Below are 14,667 nucleotides of genomic sequence, written 5' to 3' on the forward strand. Positions count from 1 at the left end.
ATTGGGAATGTGTTTCCTGTGAATGGTGATGTATTTATCATATGTACATTTTATAAATTTTTAATTCACCAACTTAGGCTTCACTTAATTACTCATTAAAAACAAAGATTAAACAAATCAGTATTAAAAGAGGAAAGCAATAAAATACACACATAAATATGTGTATTTTACTCTATACCTAAACATTTATTATTTACATGCTATGTTAGTCATGCCAAATTTTAAGAAGCCGAGAATAAAAGACTGAACAGAACTTTACTGATTCTTTTGTTACAATTCATTATAGCAGTGTAAAAGATCATTCATTCCTTGACATTCCATGTATTGTTCATCTTCATTTGTTGTTTTTACCCAATCAGATCTTTGTTGATCAGCTTAGCATTGGAATATTGATGAGTTCTTTTTCATTGTGAATGCACTTGGGCCATGTGTTTTGCCATACACCATTGATCCCAGCCTGCTGTAATGCCAAATTTTTTCTATAAGCCTCTTAATATTATATTCCCTTAAGAAGAACTCCTGAATTTGATGGTTAGTCTTTATCATGTGCCTCAGTGATCAGTTATTGCATAGTTGGCCAAAGATATAGTCCATTGACAACACAAAGAGGTTGTATTTACTGGCATTTAATACAAATTATAGGTTATCCAGGGCTTCAGAGTTATTAACAGGATGACCAAGGAATGTTGTTTTCAAAGACAAGTAAGGCCTTGTTGAGATTTTGTTCCTTACAATATTTCTTGACAAATGGAGAGAAATGAAGGTTTTTAAATTTATATTACTTCAAAAAAAATAAGGAAAAGAAAAGAAACACACAGTATTGTTATGCAATTATTTCTAATTAAAAATTAAACACATTTTACCACATGTATATATTGCTGTAGCTACAGTGAGTTAAGTGTTATGTTTGCCAGTAGCTGCTGTTACCTGTATGCAACCAAAAATATTTTTAATTAATTGTTATAGAATATAAAAAAAAGAACAAGGAAATAGAAAAATAGAAAATTCACTTCCTGTTGACTTTCTGCTAATTAATAGAAAATTTATTAATTTAAATAAATTACAATTAACTTAAAACAGAAAATTAACATTTACTTCCTGTTTTTTGAAGGTACCCTCTCTAATATATATGTACACAGTGCTAGATTTTTAACTTGATTTTTTTAAAATTTAATTTTAAAATTAAATACATAGCTTCACATTCATTTACAACTTTCTGTAGTTAAATAAAAATTACAAGGTGTAATATTTTTGCTTCTTTACTCTATATTGGCTCATTTAACTTAAGTAAATTTATATAATGTATTAATTGTAATTAATATATTTTTTCAAAATACTTTACAGTTTTAAACAAGACAAATTAAAAAGAGTTAAGGGAATGTAAAATTTATAATTTTATGAATCTATGATCTTAATATTTATAGTTAAAGATTCTGGAAAAGGATGAGGATAATATTATTAAAAAAAAATTAAAAAACAAACAAATAGCAATTTGATTTAATCTGACTGAAATACTAGGGATAAATTACAGTGCTAACTGAAAGAATTGGCTTTTTTTTAACAATTTTCTATTTAAATTCATGTTTCCTTCTATACTGTACTGAACATAATAAAAGAGCTGATTAATTATACAACATTATTTTAGTATTGTATTTTTCTTAATATATTTTTGATTTTTTAAAATTTTAATGTCATTATTTTTTAACCAGCATACCATTTGTATGTCACTTTCTTTACATTACTACTTAACTATTCTTAATGCAAATTATTTATCTGATTGAACTCATTTACAGAGGCCATTATTAGAGATGCTGGAAACTTGTACAGTCCAATTGAAAATGACAGTGTAAGTAATATTTTTAGTTATTATTAAACTTAATAAGTGCTCTGTATAGAATAAATGAATGCCACAAATTCTGCACGTATTTTAGCTTAATACTTTTCAAAACATATGCTGAGTAGAAAGGTCTAGTATTCAAACCCTGCCATTGGCAGTTGAAAATTTTTGGGAGATTTGGAAAAAATCATCTCTGTAGGCAGATTTTACACCAGGAAATTTGTCAAAATGGTTAAACAGACCTTTAAAACATAGGCCATTAAATGAGCATATTTTCAGTTTATACCCCAGAGCAGTTACAGGAGTAGTGTGATTCAGAATTCATGCAACTAAAATCGTAAGTGTTAACTTATCATTGACAACTTATTTCAATTTGATTCTAATTGCAACATTGGTATGACTGGTCATCCCCTAGTATAGAGATTAGCTAGTGTTTTAGTGTTATAGAGAGCAGAAGGTACACAAAATTTAGATACTACAGAAGAGATTGTGCTTAGCAGCGATGAAGAGGAAGAAAGTTTAATGAACTTACATTATCTCACATATAAGTATCACAGTTTGTAAGGTAAGAAGTTTGTTCAGTTATTACTATTTAAGTTACTACTATTATAAAAATAAAGTTAAAATATTAAGTTATTACTACTATGAAAATTAAGTTTCCAATAGTTATAAAAAAAAAAAAAGATGTATTTTTGTTAGCTTTTGTTGGAATGTAACCCCCCTTTTTGTACTGGTTCTTGGTCCCCTGTAACACGGTTTTGCATTACACAAGATTTTGTAGGAACCAAACTACTGTGTTATACGAGGGTTATCTGTACCTTTATGATGAGTTTGTCATCTGGAAGAAAATTTTTGCATTTTTTTAAAAAATTATGTCCAGAAATTGTTTCGTGTTTCCTAGGATTTGAAGATCGAATCAGATAAATCACTGACTGAAGATGGTTGGTCAACTTCCCTATTATGGAAGCAGTTATTTTGCAGCATGATGAAAGATGACGAGCCTGTAACCTGGCAAATGTATGCTGGCCTACTTCTGCAGTCTGACACTTATGTTTTGTTCCCCTACACCCCCCCCCCCTTTTTTTTTTCACTGTCTGCAGTTATATGTTAGAGCATGCTGAGCCTCTGTGGAATATATTGATACATGTCATACTACTTGTCTTCTAAGTTGGTAAAGGGACACATAATTCTGAAAGCTTCTTAATTTATATTTTGTTCTTATCGCTTATCTGTGTGTGTGTGTATATTCTTCATTTATCTGTGTGTTTTTTTATTTATATTTTTAATAATCTTCTATATATTGGATTTTAATTTTTATTTTTTGCTGTATTTTTAATAAAATTTTATTTTATACTTTTATGTTTTGTTGGTAGTGACAAGATTTGCTTCAGTATGCTTATTACTTATGCACAAAGCCTTTTTGATAGTAAAGTTTCCATTAGGCTAGATGGTTTGGGATGCATAACAAACAAAAGAGTGTGCCGAATACATTTTGTAAATGGTACTGTTAATGGTGACTACTACACAAAAATTTTTAAAGGGGGGGGACTCTTCTGCCCATCACACAGATCTCTTTCGAGGAACAGGAAATTGTTTCCAAAATGACTTTGCACCTTGCTACACTGCATGGTAGTACAACAGTATACAATTATTTAATGGAAATAGTCCTGATTTGAGCCTGAGTGAAAACTGCTGGAGTGGTGTGGGATAGAAAATTGCTGCTAAAAAGTCATCAGGTAAAATATCATTGCAAGCAACCATTTTTCATTATGGGAGCAGTTATTTTGTCTGTTACCATGACTAAGCAGCAATTATATCAAGAATATGACACACTATGCCAAATAAGGGCAAGGTATTAAAACTTGTGGTGGACCAAAAAATACTAATATCTGTTATAGAAGATTTAATAGTATCACAACTGTGTTTATTTGCTGATGGTATATATATATTTATATATATATATATATATATATATATATATATATATTTTTTATTTATTTTTTTTTTTTTTCATTTTATTACATAATGTTAATTTCAAACATTGGGCACAGTGAAAAGGCATTCATATGGCCTGCAGTGTATTTCTGTGATTATTTGTAAATAAATCTGTCTAAATAGTTTTTTCTTTAATTTATTTTTTATCAGTAAAATACATAATCATTTACATTAGTGTATAACAAATTTGACTGTAGGAGCAATTATTTTAATTGTAATGCTTGTTTTGGAAGAAAATGATGCAATTTATGTATGCTACTATATATTTGTGTAAATATATATGTAATAAATTGTAAATACTTATTTAATCTTTGCTCTAGTTGGAGCACAGGACTTCCACAGCAGCTCTCCATCAGATTGAACTCTGTGCTTCTCTATTTATTTCAGTTCAAGGCTGCTTCCATTTTGTAATTTCTTTTTCTAGTTACCTTAGTCCTGTGCCTTTTACTCATTTCCTTATAAGTTCCATTCTAATTCTGTCCTTGCAGTCCCTTTATCTGGAATTCTTAACATATGACCAGTCCATTTTGTTTTTATAATTTTTATTCTGATTGGTATCTATTCCACCTTTTCCAATAGCTGTTTGTTACTAATTTTATCTAGCTACTGTATTCTTACTATTGTACTGTGTTCTGAAGCTTGGAAGGGAACAGGCATTCTGTGTGTTATCAGACACTCAGTCTAAAACACTGATGGATCCAATATCTTTCTTTTTTAGAAGATTTAGGAGAACTCTGGTTGGCCTGCCACCCTAAAATCCACTCATGCACACCTCATTGGTAAGCCCGTTAGTGGCTTACCAACGAGGTGAGAACCACTTAAAGAGAACCATTCTACATGTTCGTTGCCACCAAAGTGGCAACGAACATGTAGAGTGGTTCTCTTTAAGACACCTGGTCAGCATGAAGCGAAAAAAACCAAACCCTCCAGCAGTTTATTAAATATAACAACATGACGAAACAAATGGCCCTCAGTCCCCAGTGGCATTCACCCTCCCTCTCATGGCAGTGAAAGGATCAGAGTGGAAGCAGAGACTGCAAAGAATCTCTGGGTATGACCAGGCTACCATGCACAGAAATTAGACTCAATGTAAGATTGAGTGAAGATAGGATATTAGAGCTGGAAAAGGAATTAGAAAATGTGAATTGGAATATCATGATTTGGCTGAAACAAAAAGAAGAAATGAAGCACTTACAAGTTTATCAAATGGAAATCTGTTGTACACCAGTGCAAAAAAGTGAAAAGAGTGAAGGCGGAGTTGGCTTTCTGATCCATAAAGATATTAAAAACAACATTTTGAAATTCTAAAGTACATCACAAAGGGTGTCAAGATTACTACTCGGGATTTCTGAGAGGTACAAACTAAAGGTTATAATGATATATGCACCAACATCGAACAATGATGATTAAGAGATTGAATGTACACCGAAATTGAGAGAGACTTCTAGATGAACAGAAAACTCACTACACCATCATTATGGGGGACTTCAATGCTAAGGTTGAAAAGAGACAAAACAGCACAGAAATGGAAACTGTAGGAAATTTTGGAATTGGTGAAAGATCTCTAGAATTTGCAGAATCTCTAGGAATGTCAGTAATGAACATTTTTTTTTTTTTTTCAAGGAAAGGCTGAACAGAAAGTGGACATGGAAGAGCCCAAATGAATTAACAACTAATAAAATTGACTTCATCCTCACTAAGAGAAGATATATTGTGAACAATGTTACTGTCCCGAACGGGTAAATGTTGGAAGTGATCACAGAACGGTAAGGTGCATACCTGATATAGATGTAAGAAAACGAAGGAAAAAACTGACTTGAGTAAATAATACAAAGGTCTTTGAGATAACAGAAGAGGAGAAAAACCAGTATGTACTGGAACTTAGAACAAATTTGAGCCTCTGCTGACCTTTCAGGACCAAGATATTGACAAGAAATACAACACACCTTTCTGAAAGTGATAAAGCCCAAGAACCCTAGAGGTAAAAAGAAATCCAAAGAAGAAAAAATTAGTCAAGAAACACTTGTCATGGTGAACCGAAGACAACAAATGAAGAGCAAGATAACACTGACAAGGACAAAATTGGGATACTGAGTTATGCAAAGCCATTAGAAAGAGACTCAGAGAGGACTAAAGAAGATTTAATACAATAAAAGTAGAACAAGCATTGAGGGAAAACAAAGGACTTAAATCAGCAGTCATGAGCAGTAATACAGAAAGACGAATGATACTGAATCTGAAGAATAGTGATGTGTGCTTATAAATAGCAGAGAAGGCATAATTCAAATAGCAGAAGACTGCTATAAAGTTTTATATAAGGAGCAAGGGAATGATGCTAGCAGTGGTGAAGATGTATCACAAGTTTTCAACACATATGACATACCCGATATCCTTCCTGATGAAGTAGAACATACATTGAAGAAAATGAAGAACCAAAAGGCCTCAGGTGAAGATGAAGTTACTGTTAAAATTAGGAGGAAGAGACAGGGCACAGAAACTGGCAAGACTCTTCGCAACATACATTAGGAAAGGCATCACGCCTAAGAATTGGAATAATGCAATCATAATTTTGATGCATAAGAAAGGAGATAAACTGGAAATTATAGACTAATTGGCTTGTTGTCCCACATCTACAAGTTGTTCACAAGGGTCATTATTAACAGATTAGAAAGAATACATTTAATGAGAATCAACCAAAAGAGCAAGCTGGCTTTAGGAGAGGATTCTCAACTATGGATAACCTTCACGTGATATCACAGCTAATGGAGAAAGCAATGAATGTAAAACACCATTATGCCTGGCATTTATGGATTATGAAAAGGCATTTGACTCCATACAGCACAAGGCAATGTACTAAAAAAATGTTTCAGGTACTAGAAAGACAAGACATAGACATCCCATACATTGATTTTGAAGAAAATATATGAGAATGCTGCATCCTTTATTAGACTACACAAAGACAGTAACAATTTAAAATTGAGAAAGGAGTTTAACCAGGGGAGCCAATTTCTCCGAAGTTATTTACTGCTGCTCTTGAACAAGCTTTCAGAAGATTGGACTGGTCATAGAAAGGAGTCAGTGTGTGGAGAGTACCTAAACCATTTACGATTTGCAGATGACATTGTGATCGTAATCCATAATCCCAAAGAATTAGAGGAAAATCTTAATCAGTTTTGCAGAGTTAGTAAGGATTTCAGACTAAAGATGAATATGGTTAAAATAAAAATAATGACAAACAAGTATGCCACTTTAAGGGATGTAATCATTGAAGGAGGAGAAATTAAGCACTTTCCTATGATAACCTTGTTACACAGTGGGAGACCATGTCTTCCTTTTAGGTTACCACGGTGAGAGACTGATCAGGCTGACTGGACTGCCTTCCAACATCAGGCAAATTTTGACCTTAGTGCCATCAGTTAGGAGCCTATCAAAGATGCAGTTACATACATCACAGAAAATATTGTCCAAGCAGCTGCGAATGCCATTCCAAAAACATCTGCCCAGTTTCCACCATTTCCCAAACCATGGTGGAATTCACAGTGCACAGCAGCAAAAAAAGCTCAAAACAAAGCCTGGGGAATATTCCGACGATATCCTACCACACCAACCTTATAGCCTTTAAATGCACGAGCCAAAGCACGCTACATCCGCCGTCAGAGTCAAAAGGAATCGTGGATCCGTTTTACTTCATCAATTACTCAGTCCACTAGTACTAAGTTGGGCTGGGATAAAATCCAGAAAATGAAGGGAAAATATACATCCCACACTTCTTCAGTCCTAGATTATAATGGATGCACTATTGCAAATCCAACTGCAATAGCCAATTCTCGTGGGGAAACATTCTCTAACATCTCTGTGATATCTTCATTCGCTGATATCTCCATTCAATGGGCCATTCGCTATATACAAACTGAAAAGAGCTCTCATTCTTCCAAGGCAAGTGCTGTTGGACCAGATGACATCCACTATGAAATGATTAAGCATCTTTCACCAAAATCTATGGATCACCTGCTCCTTCTATTCACAGAATCTTTATTGAAGTGCAGTTTCCAGATTCCTGGCGCAAGGCAATCATTCTTGCCTTTGCTAAGCCAGAAAAGGATCCAAAAGTCACTACTAATTATCGTCCTATTGCTCTGACTAGCTGTCTGTGCAAAATCCTAATTTTTGTTTAATATGGTATTTAGAATCAAATGACCTTCTCTCTAACATCCAGTGTGGCTTCCGAAGGAACCGGTCCACTCTGGGCCATCTTATTAGATTGGAAACATCCATCCGGGATGCTTTCCTAAAACATGAACATTTGGTGTCTGTATTCTTTGACTTGGAGAAAGCATATGACACAACTTGGACATTTGGCATTTTAAAAGATTTGCATAGCCTTGGTCTTAGAGGGTATCTCCTCATTTTTATTAAAAACTTTTTAGCCAATCAATCTTTCCAAGTTCGTGTGGGATCCTCACTCTCTCGTCACTTCTGCCAAGAGGAGGGAGTACCACAAGGATCAGTATTAAGTGTCACGCTTTTTGCCATCAAAGTAAATTCCATCACAGAACAACTTCCTCCAACTGTAAACAGTGCCCTTTATGTTGATGACTTTAGCATATTTTGCCAGTCATGCAACATGAGGGTTATTGAAAGACAACCGCAAAAAGCCATTGATCACCTAAATTCCTGGGCACTGTCTAATGGGTTCAGGTTCTCACCGTAGAAGACCGTTTGTGTACACTTTTGTCTTGAGCATAATCTTCTTCCTGAACTTGAATTAAGACTTGGACAAAATACTATTCCAGTAGCGGTAGACACAAAATTCTTGGGACTTATATTTGATAAAAAGCTGACCTTTCTGGATCACATTCGTCGACTCCATACAAAGTGCACAAGAGACCTGAATATTCTCCGCTCTCTTTCTTCTACATCTTGGGGTGCGGACCGATGCACCCTACTATGCATTTACCGTGCGCTTGTATGATCCAGACTAGATTACGGGTCTCTGGTATACAATTCAGCCAGAGATGGTGTACTGCGATGGCTGGATCCTGTCCATCATCAGGCTCTCCGTATCGCTATTGGAGCATATCGAACATCTCCTGTCTAGAGCTTACACGTCGAAGCAAATGAACCACCGTTATCGCTTCGACGTAAGCAGTTGTCTCTAAAGTATGCTTTAAAACTGAAATCGCTGCCAGACCACCCTATGTGGCCATTCGTTTTTGAGCCACGATGGGGAAAATTTGTACAACACACATAAGACTGCCAGTCATCCTTTTGGTATTCGTCTCCAAGAGCTACTCAAAGAACTTGAAATCAGGGTAGACAAGGTTGCCCAAACACCAAAGCAACAACATGGCATGCTCATGTTCCAGCATGTGACTTGTCCCTTAAAAATTGGAGAAAGTCAGACACTCCATCTGTCTACCTGCAGCTTTGACAGATTCAGCACACCGAGCTGAAAATTCTGACTTTGCGCTAGTTTACACAGACTGCTCAAAGTCGGAATCATACGTAGGATCTGCTGCTGTCTTTACAGACACCACTACATTGGAGCAGATTCTCTCTGAATGCAGCATATTTACTGCAGAGCTGCACGCTATAGAGTTAGCCTTGGATCATTAGTAAATGCCAATACCAACGGTTCATTTTATATTCTGACTCTCTCAGCGTGTTACAGGCTTTAACGATGTAATCCTCATCCAGTTCTGTCTTGCATTCAGCAGAAGATCCATTCTCTCCATGAATGTGATTACGATATCCGCTTCTGCTGGATTCCCAGCCACATTGGGAATCTAGGGGAAATGATTTGGCTGACACTGCAGCCAAATCAGCAATTCCCAATAATAATCGCTGCCTGTCAGTCCCCTATACAGACTACAGGCAAATAATACACCAAAAGATATACTCCCAATGGCAGGATTCGTGGAATAGACAGACTATGAAAAATTATATCATATAAAGCCTGTAATTGAACCGTGGCAGTGTAGTCTGCGCAGCAATCATAAGGAGGAAGTTGTTCTTGCCCGGACCCGCATAGGACATAGTCATTTGACACATTCCTATTTTCTGAACGCTGATGATCCTCCTATGTTTGAGTCCTGTGACACAATTTTATCAATTAGATGCCTTTTAATTGATTGTCCAGATTTTAGCAATATCCGTTTTACCACTTTTAATCATCTGACTGAGCCATATACACTCAGTCAGATTTTATCCAACAATGACAATGTGTCTGCTGTTTTTAGCTATTTAAAATCAATAAACGCTTTTACTTCTATTTAAAATTTATATGTTATTGTTATCTCTTTATTGATTTATCTTTTCTACATTTACACCTTTGTTATTTTATATCTTGATATGGTGACTTAACTGATTAGGTCACTGAAAGCTTAAATTTTTATGTTACCTAGTCTTGGCACATTATAGCCTTAGTTGCTAATGTGCTAATAAAATCAAAACCCAAACCAAACCAAGCAGAAATTAAAAAGGTGGTTTCATATACTTATCTTGGACAAGTCATTAGCTGTAATAATGATAAATGGCTGAAAGTAGAGAGAGAGAGAGAGAGAGAGAAAGAAAATAAATCTCAGATGAATAGCATTCAGAAAATATAGTCACATACTGAGGAGGAGCAATATCCCAATTTGTCTGAAACATAAAATAATGAACTAGTGTATATTCCCCGCCATGACCTATGGAAATGAAACTTGGACACTCACAAAAAAGAATGGAAGAGAAGCTGAAACTACGCAGAAGGATGGAATGAATTATATTAGGAATCAGACTGTTGGATTAGAAGAGAAACACGTGGATTAGGCAGCAAACCCCACTCAAGTAAAGGACATTCTCATCAAAAATAAAGAACTGAAATGGAAACGGAACACATAGCTCGAAGACATGCTGACAGATGGACTAAGAAAATAACAGAATGGTACCCCAAGAGGAGCTAAAAGAAAACCTGGAAGACAACAACAGAGTTGCACAGATGAAATTTAAGAGTTCGTGGGCAGTAAATGGATGGTCACTGCACAAAACAGAAGGAACTGGAAAGTTGCTGGAGATGCCTTTATCCTGCAGTGGATTGAAAATGGCTGACGATGATGATGATGACAACGACTATATTCTTAGGTATATTTCTCATGAATTTATTTACATACAAACAGGTATAATCTGTTAGCATTTGTTTAGGTCAAGGGTATCAAACTGGCGGCCTGCAATAAAATTTTTGTGGCCCACGATGCCTAAAAATAAAATGTTAAAGTAAACAATTAAAAAGTACCTATTTATAATTCTAGAATATAAGGATTAAAAAACCTCTGTAATAAATATAAAAATAATCATTTTAATTGATAATAATTAAAAAAAAGAAAAGACTGGATCGATGGAGCCTTGATTAGAAAGAACTAAAAATATAAATAGTAATTTCAAATGAATGAAAATTTAAATTATTATCTTTAAATAACATTGTAACTTTTTTAGTTTATTTCTTTAAAAATAAAAGAGTTACATTTTATTTTTTTAAATATTTTTTAAATGGAGAAATATTATTTTAAAAATTACAATTACAAAAACTAATATTACAATATTGCAAATGCAGCGTTTTTTATAATTTTATCGAAAAGATACTTCCTTCGTACTAGTTTCTTTGTCAGGATCTGTTGTGTTGTGTGCATTGTTTGCTATCTATAATTTAACAAATACCTAAGTAATCGTTTTTTTAATTTTATAATTTTAATTTCAGCTATAGAATTTATATAGAAAATGTCGCTTTCAACACAGTCAAGAAAAGAAAAATTGATAACGAGGGAAGAAAATTCCAAGAAAAGTGGGAGCTGAACTTTTTTTTTGTATGGAAGTGAACAGTAAATTTAGTGTTGCTAAAGAATACAACATTAAGCAGCATTATAACTCTAATCATAAGGAACAATATTCGGGCTTCGAAGGAAAAATAAGAGAAGAAAAATTAAAAACAATGAAGAAAACACTTCATAGTTGACAACAAGTATTTACAAAATTCATGAAAACTAATGAATCAGTAGTAAGCACAAGTTACAAAATAAGCTATTTGTTAGCAAAACATTCAAAATCGTTCATGGATGGTTCATTAATTAAAGAATGTATGATAAAAGCAGCTGAAATCATCTGTCCTGAAAAAGTGCAGTCATTTTGCGATATTTCATTATCAAAAAATTCAGTGGTAGAGAGAATTAGCGAAATGGCAGATAACACCAGTTCACAACTACAGGATATATCTATACAAGTTGTGTTCTTTTCAATTGAGATTGATGAAAGTACAGATATACGAGATGTTGCCTGAGTTGCTGTATTTTTTCGTGGTTGCAATAATAACATGAGGATCACCGAAGAATTGTTGGAAGTTATCCCTCTTCTTGGAACTACGACTGGCGAAGATATTTTTGCTGCTGTGTCTGTGTGGAGCATTTTAGAAAAGTGTAAGCTTCCACTTGACAGACTTGTGTCTGTAACAACCGATGGTGCTAAATCAATGACAGGTGAAAATCGAGGATTTGTGTCAAAATTGATTAGAAAATTACAAGCTTGAGTACCCAGATAAACTGAAAACCATGGCTGTCCACTGCCTTATTCATCAACAAGTACTGTGTTTAAAAATATTAAAAATGGACGATGTATTGAAAACAGTAACAAAAACAATCAACTTTATTCGAGCGAGAGCACTCAACCATCGGCAATTTACTTCTCTTCTTAAAGATTTAGAATCTGACTTCGACGATCTTCCTTATTATACAGAAGTTCGATGGTTATCATGCCACAAAGTTTTAAAGAGATTTTATATGCTTTTGGAGGAAATAACAGTTTTTCTTGAAATGAAAAATGAAAATGTATCAGTTATAAAAAATCCTTTGTGGATTAAGGATTTGGCATTTTTAATTGATATTACAAGCCACCTCAATAATCTTAACATTTTATTACAAGGTAAAAAAAAGTTATAATGAACATGTATGACGCAATAGCAAGTTTTGTACAAAAACTAACGTTGTTTAAAAATCATTTAAAAAAAAAAGACGTTTTTACCCATTTTCCTACTTGTGAGCAGTTAAAAACACAAAATCAAAATTGCCCTTTCTCGCAATATTGTGACAAAATTGAGGAAATCAAAAATGAATTCGATAAGCGTTTTAATGATTTTAAAGAGTTAGAAGATATGTTTTCTCTTTTTGTTGGACCTTTTTCATTTGAAATCGAAAAAGCTCCCACTTTGATTCAACTGGAATTAATTGATTTCCAAAATGATTCATTTTTGAAAGACAAATGTCAAGAAGTAGGAATTCCAAAAATATATTCTTACTTAGGTGAAAAATACCCGGAAATTAAAAAGTTTGCTGCGCAAGTTATGTGCTACTTTGGGAGTACATACTTATGCCAGCAATTATTTTCATGTTTGAAATTAAATAAAACGGCATATGGATCGAGATTGACAGATAACCATCTTTCCGACATACTGAAAATTGTATGTTCCCAGTCTTTGACTCCTGATGTTGAAAAATTAGTAGGGGGTAAAAGCTGGCAGATTTCCGGGAAAACAAATTAATTATTTTCATAAATATATTGAATATTTCATTTTTAAATAAAAATAATAATATAACAATTATATATGCTAAAACCAAAGGAGCACAAGGCAGCCAAAGTAACACACCTCTATTAGTTACAATTTATTAGGAAACGTTTCGGAAATTGTTATTGTTACAAAATCCATCTTCAGTCTTTGTAGCAATTTCCAAAACATTTCCTAATAAATTGTAACTAATAGAGGTGTGTTACTTTGGCTGCCTTGCGCATCTTTGGTTACCAGTTCATCAACAGCCACTTTACTCCCATTTCTTCACTATACATACTAAATTCTAATTTACTTGTATTCTGTAGATCTGAATAAAAATTTAAATGTTAATTACATATGAGTTTTAATTATCCTGATTATGCTACTGAATCCTGAATCAATATATAATATTTAAGAAAATTTTATGCGGCCCATGAAAATCATACCATCACACAAAATGGCCCGCGACAGAAATGAGTTTGACACACCTGGTTTAGGTCATCATCCATGTTTCTGATCCATACAGTAGTACTGAATTTATGTTTGTGTTGCATAGTCTAATGTTATTTCTATTACTTGTCTTTGGACTTCTGTATATTATTAATTATGATGTACACTTCCTGAACTATCTCTTCTTCAGTTGTTACCATTCTGTTTTTTGATGGTTAATTTCATTATCTTTGTTTTATTTATTATATACAGGGTGTTTATAAATGGTGTCAAAGTTTTTTTTACATCACATCACATCACTTCACAACGATTCAATGTGGGAACCACGTGTGACATGCCCTGTCCAGCATATCCTGTGCGACCGTGATGATAGCTTCTTCAGTTCTCTGCTTTAGTTCCTGGATGTCATGTGGCAAAGGTGGTACATAAACACTATCCTTTATGTAGCCCCATAAGAAGAAATCACACAGAGTTAAGTCCAGTGACCTTGGCGGCCATTTCAAGAAACATTCGTCTCTTTCTCCAGCACATCCAATCCAGTGCTTGTGTAGCTCGGTGTTAAGGTAGCCCCGAATGTCATTATGGAAGTGGGGAGGGGACCCGTCGCTGGTAAATAAAGTCTATCTTCCTGAACTTGAGGCATCAACCATTGCTGAAGCATATCGAGGTAGGATAGTTCAGTTATAGTGTCCTTAACAAAGAAGAAAGGTCCGTACAGTTTTCAGTGTTACAAGGCACAGAAAACATTCACCTTCGGCGAATCACACTCATATTCAATTATCTCTTCAGGTTTCTGGGTGTCCCAGATTCGACA

At 34.2% G+C, this 14,667-nt stretch overlaps 1 protein-coding gene across 1 annotated transcript in view; it reads left to right on the top strand.

Annotated features, from left to right (window-relative positions):
* Positions 1 to 14,667, top strand: part of LOC150088631 (uncharacterized) — a 178,780-nt gene that overhangs the window by 83,729 nt on the left and 80,384 nt on the right. Inside the window, exon 9 of the mRNA XM_090370272.1 lies at positions 1,794 to 1,846. Within this exon, the coding sequence (XP_090226398.1) occupies positions 1,794 to 1,846 (53 nt within the window). The remainder of the gene's footprint in view (positions 1 to 1,793; positions 1,847 to 14,667) is intronic.

The sequence above is a fragment of the Mastigoproctus giganteus genome, chromosome 3 (genome assembly GCF_048544385.1).
Source record: "Mastigoproctus giganteus isolate SK-2022 chromosome 3, ASM4854438v1, whole genome shotgun sequence".
NCBI lineage: Eukaryota > Metazoa > Arthropoda > Arachnida > Uropygi > Thelyphonidae > Mastigoproctus > Mastigoproctus giganteus.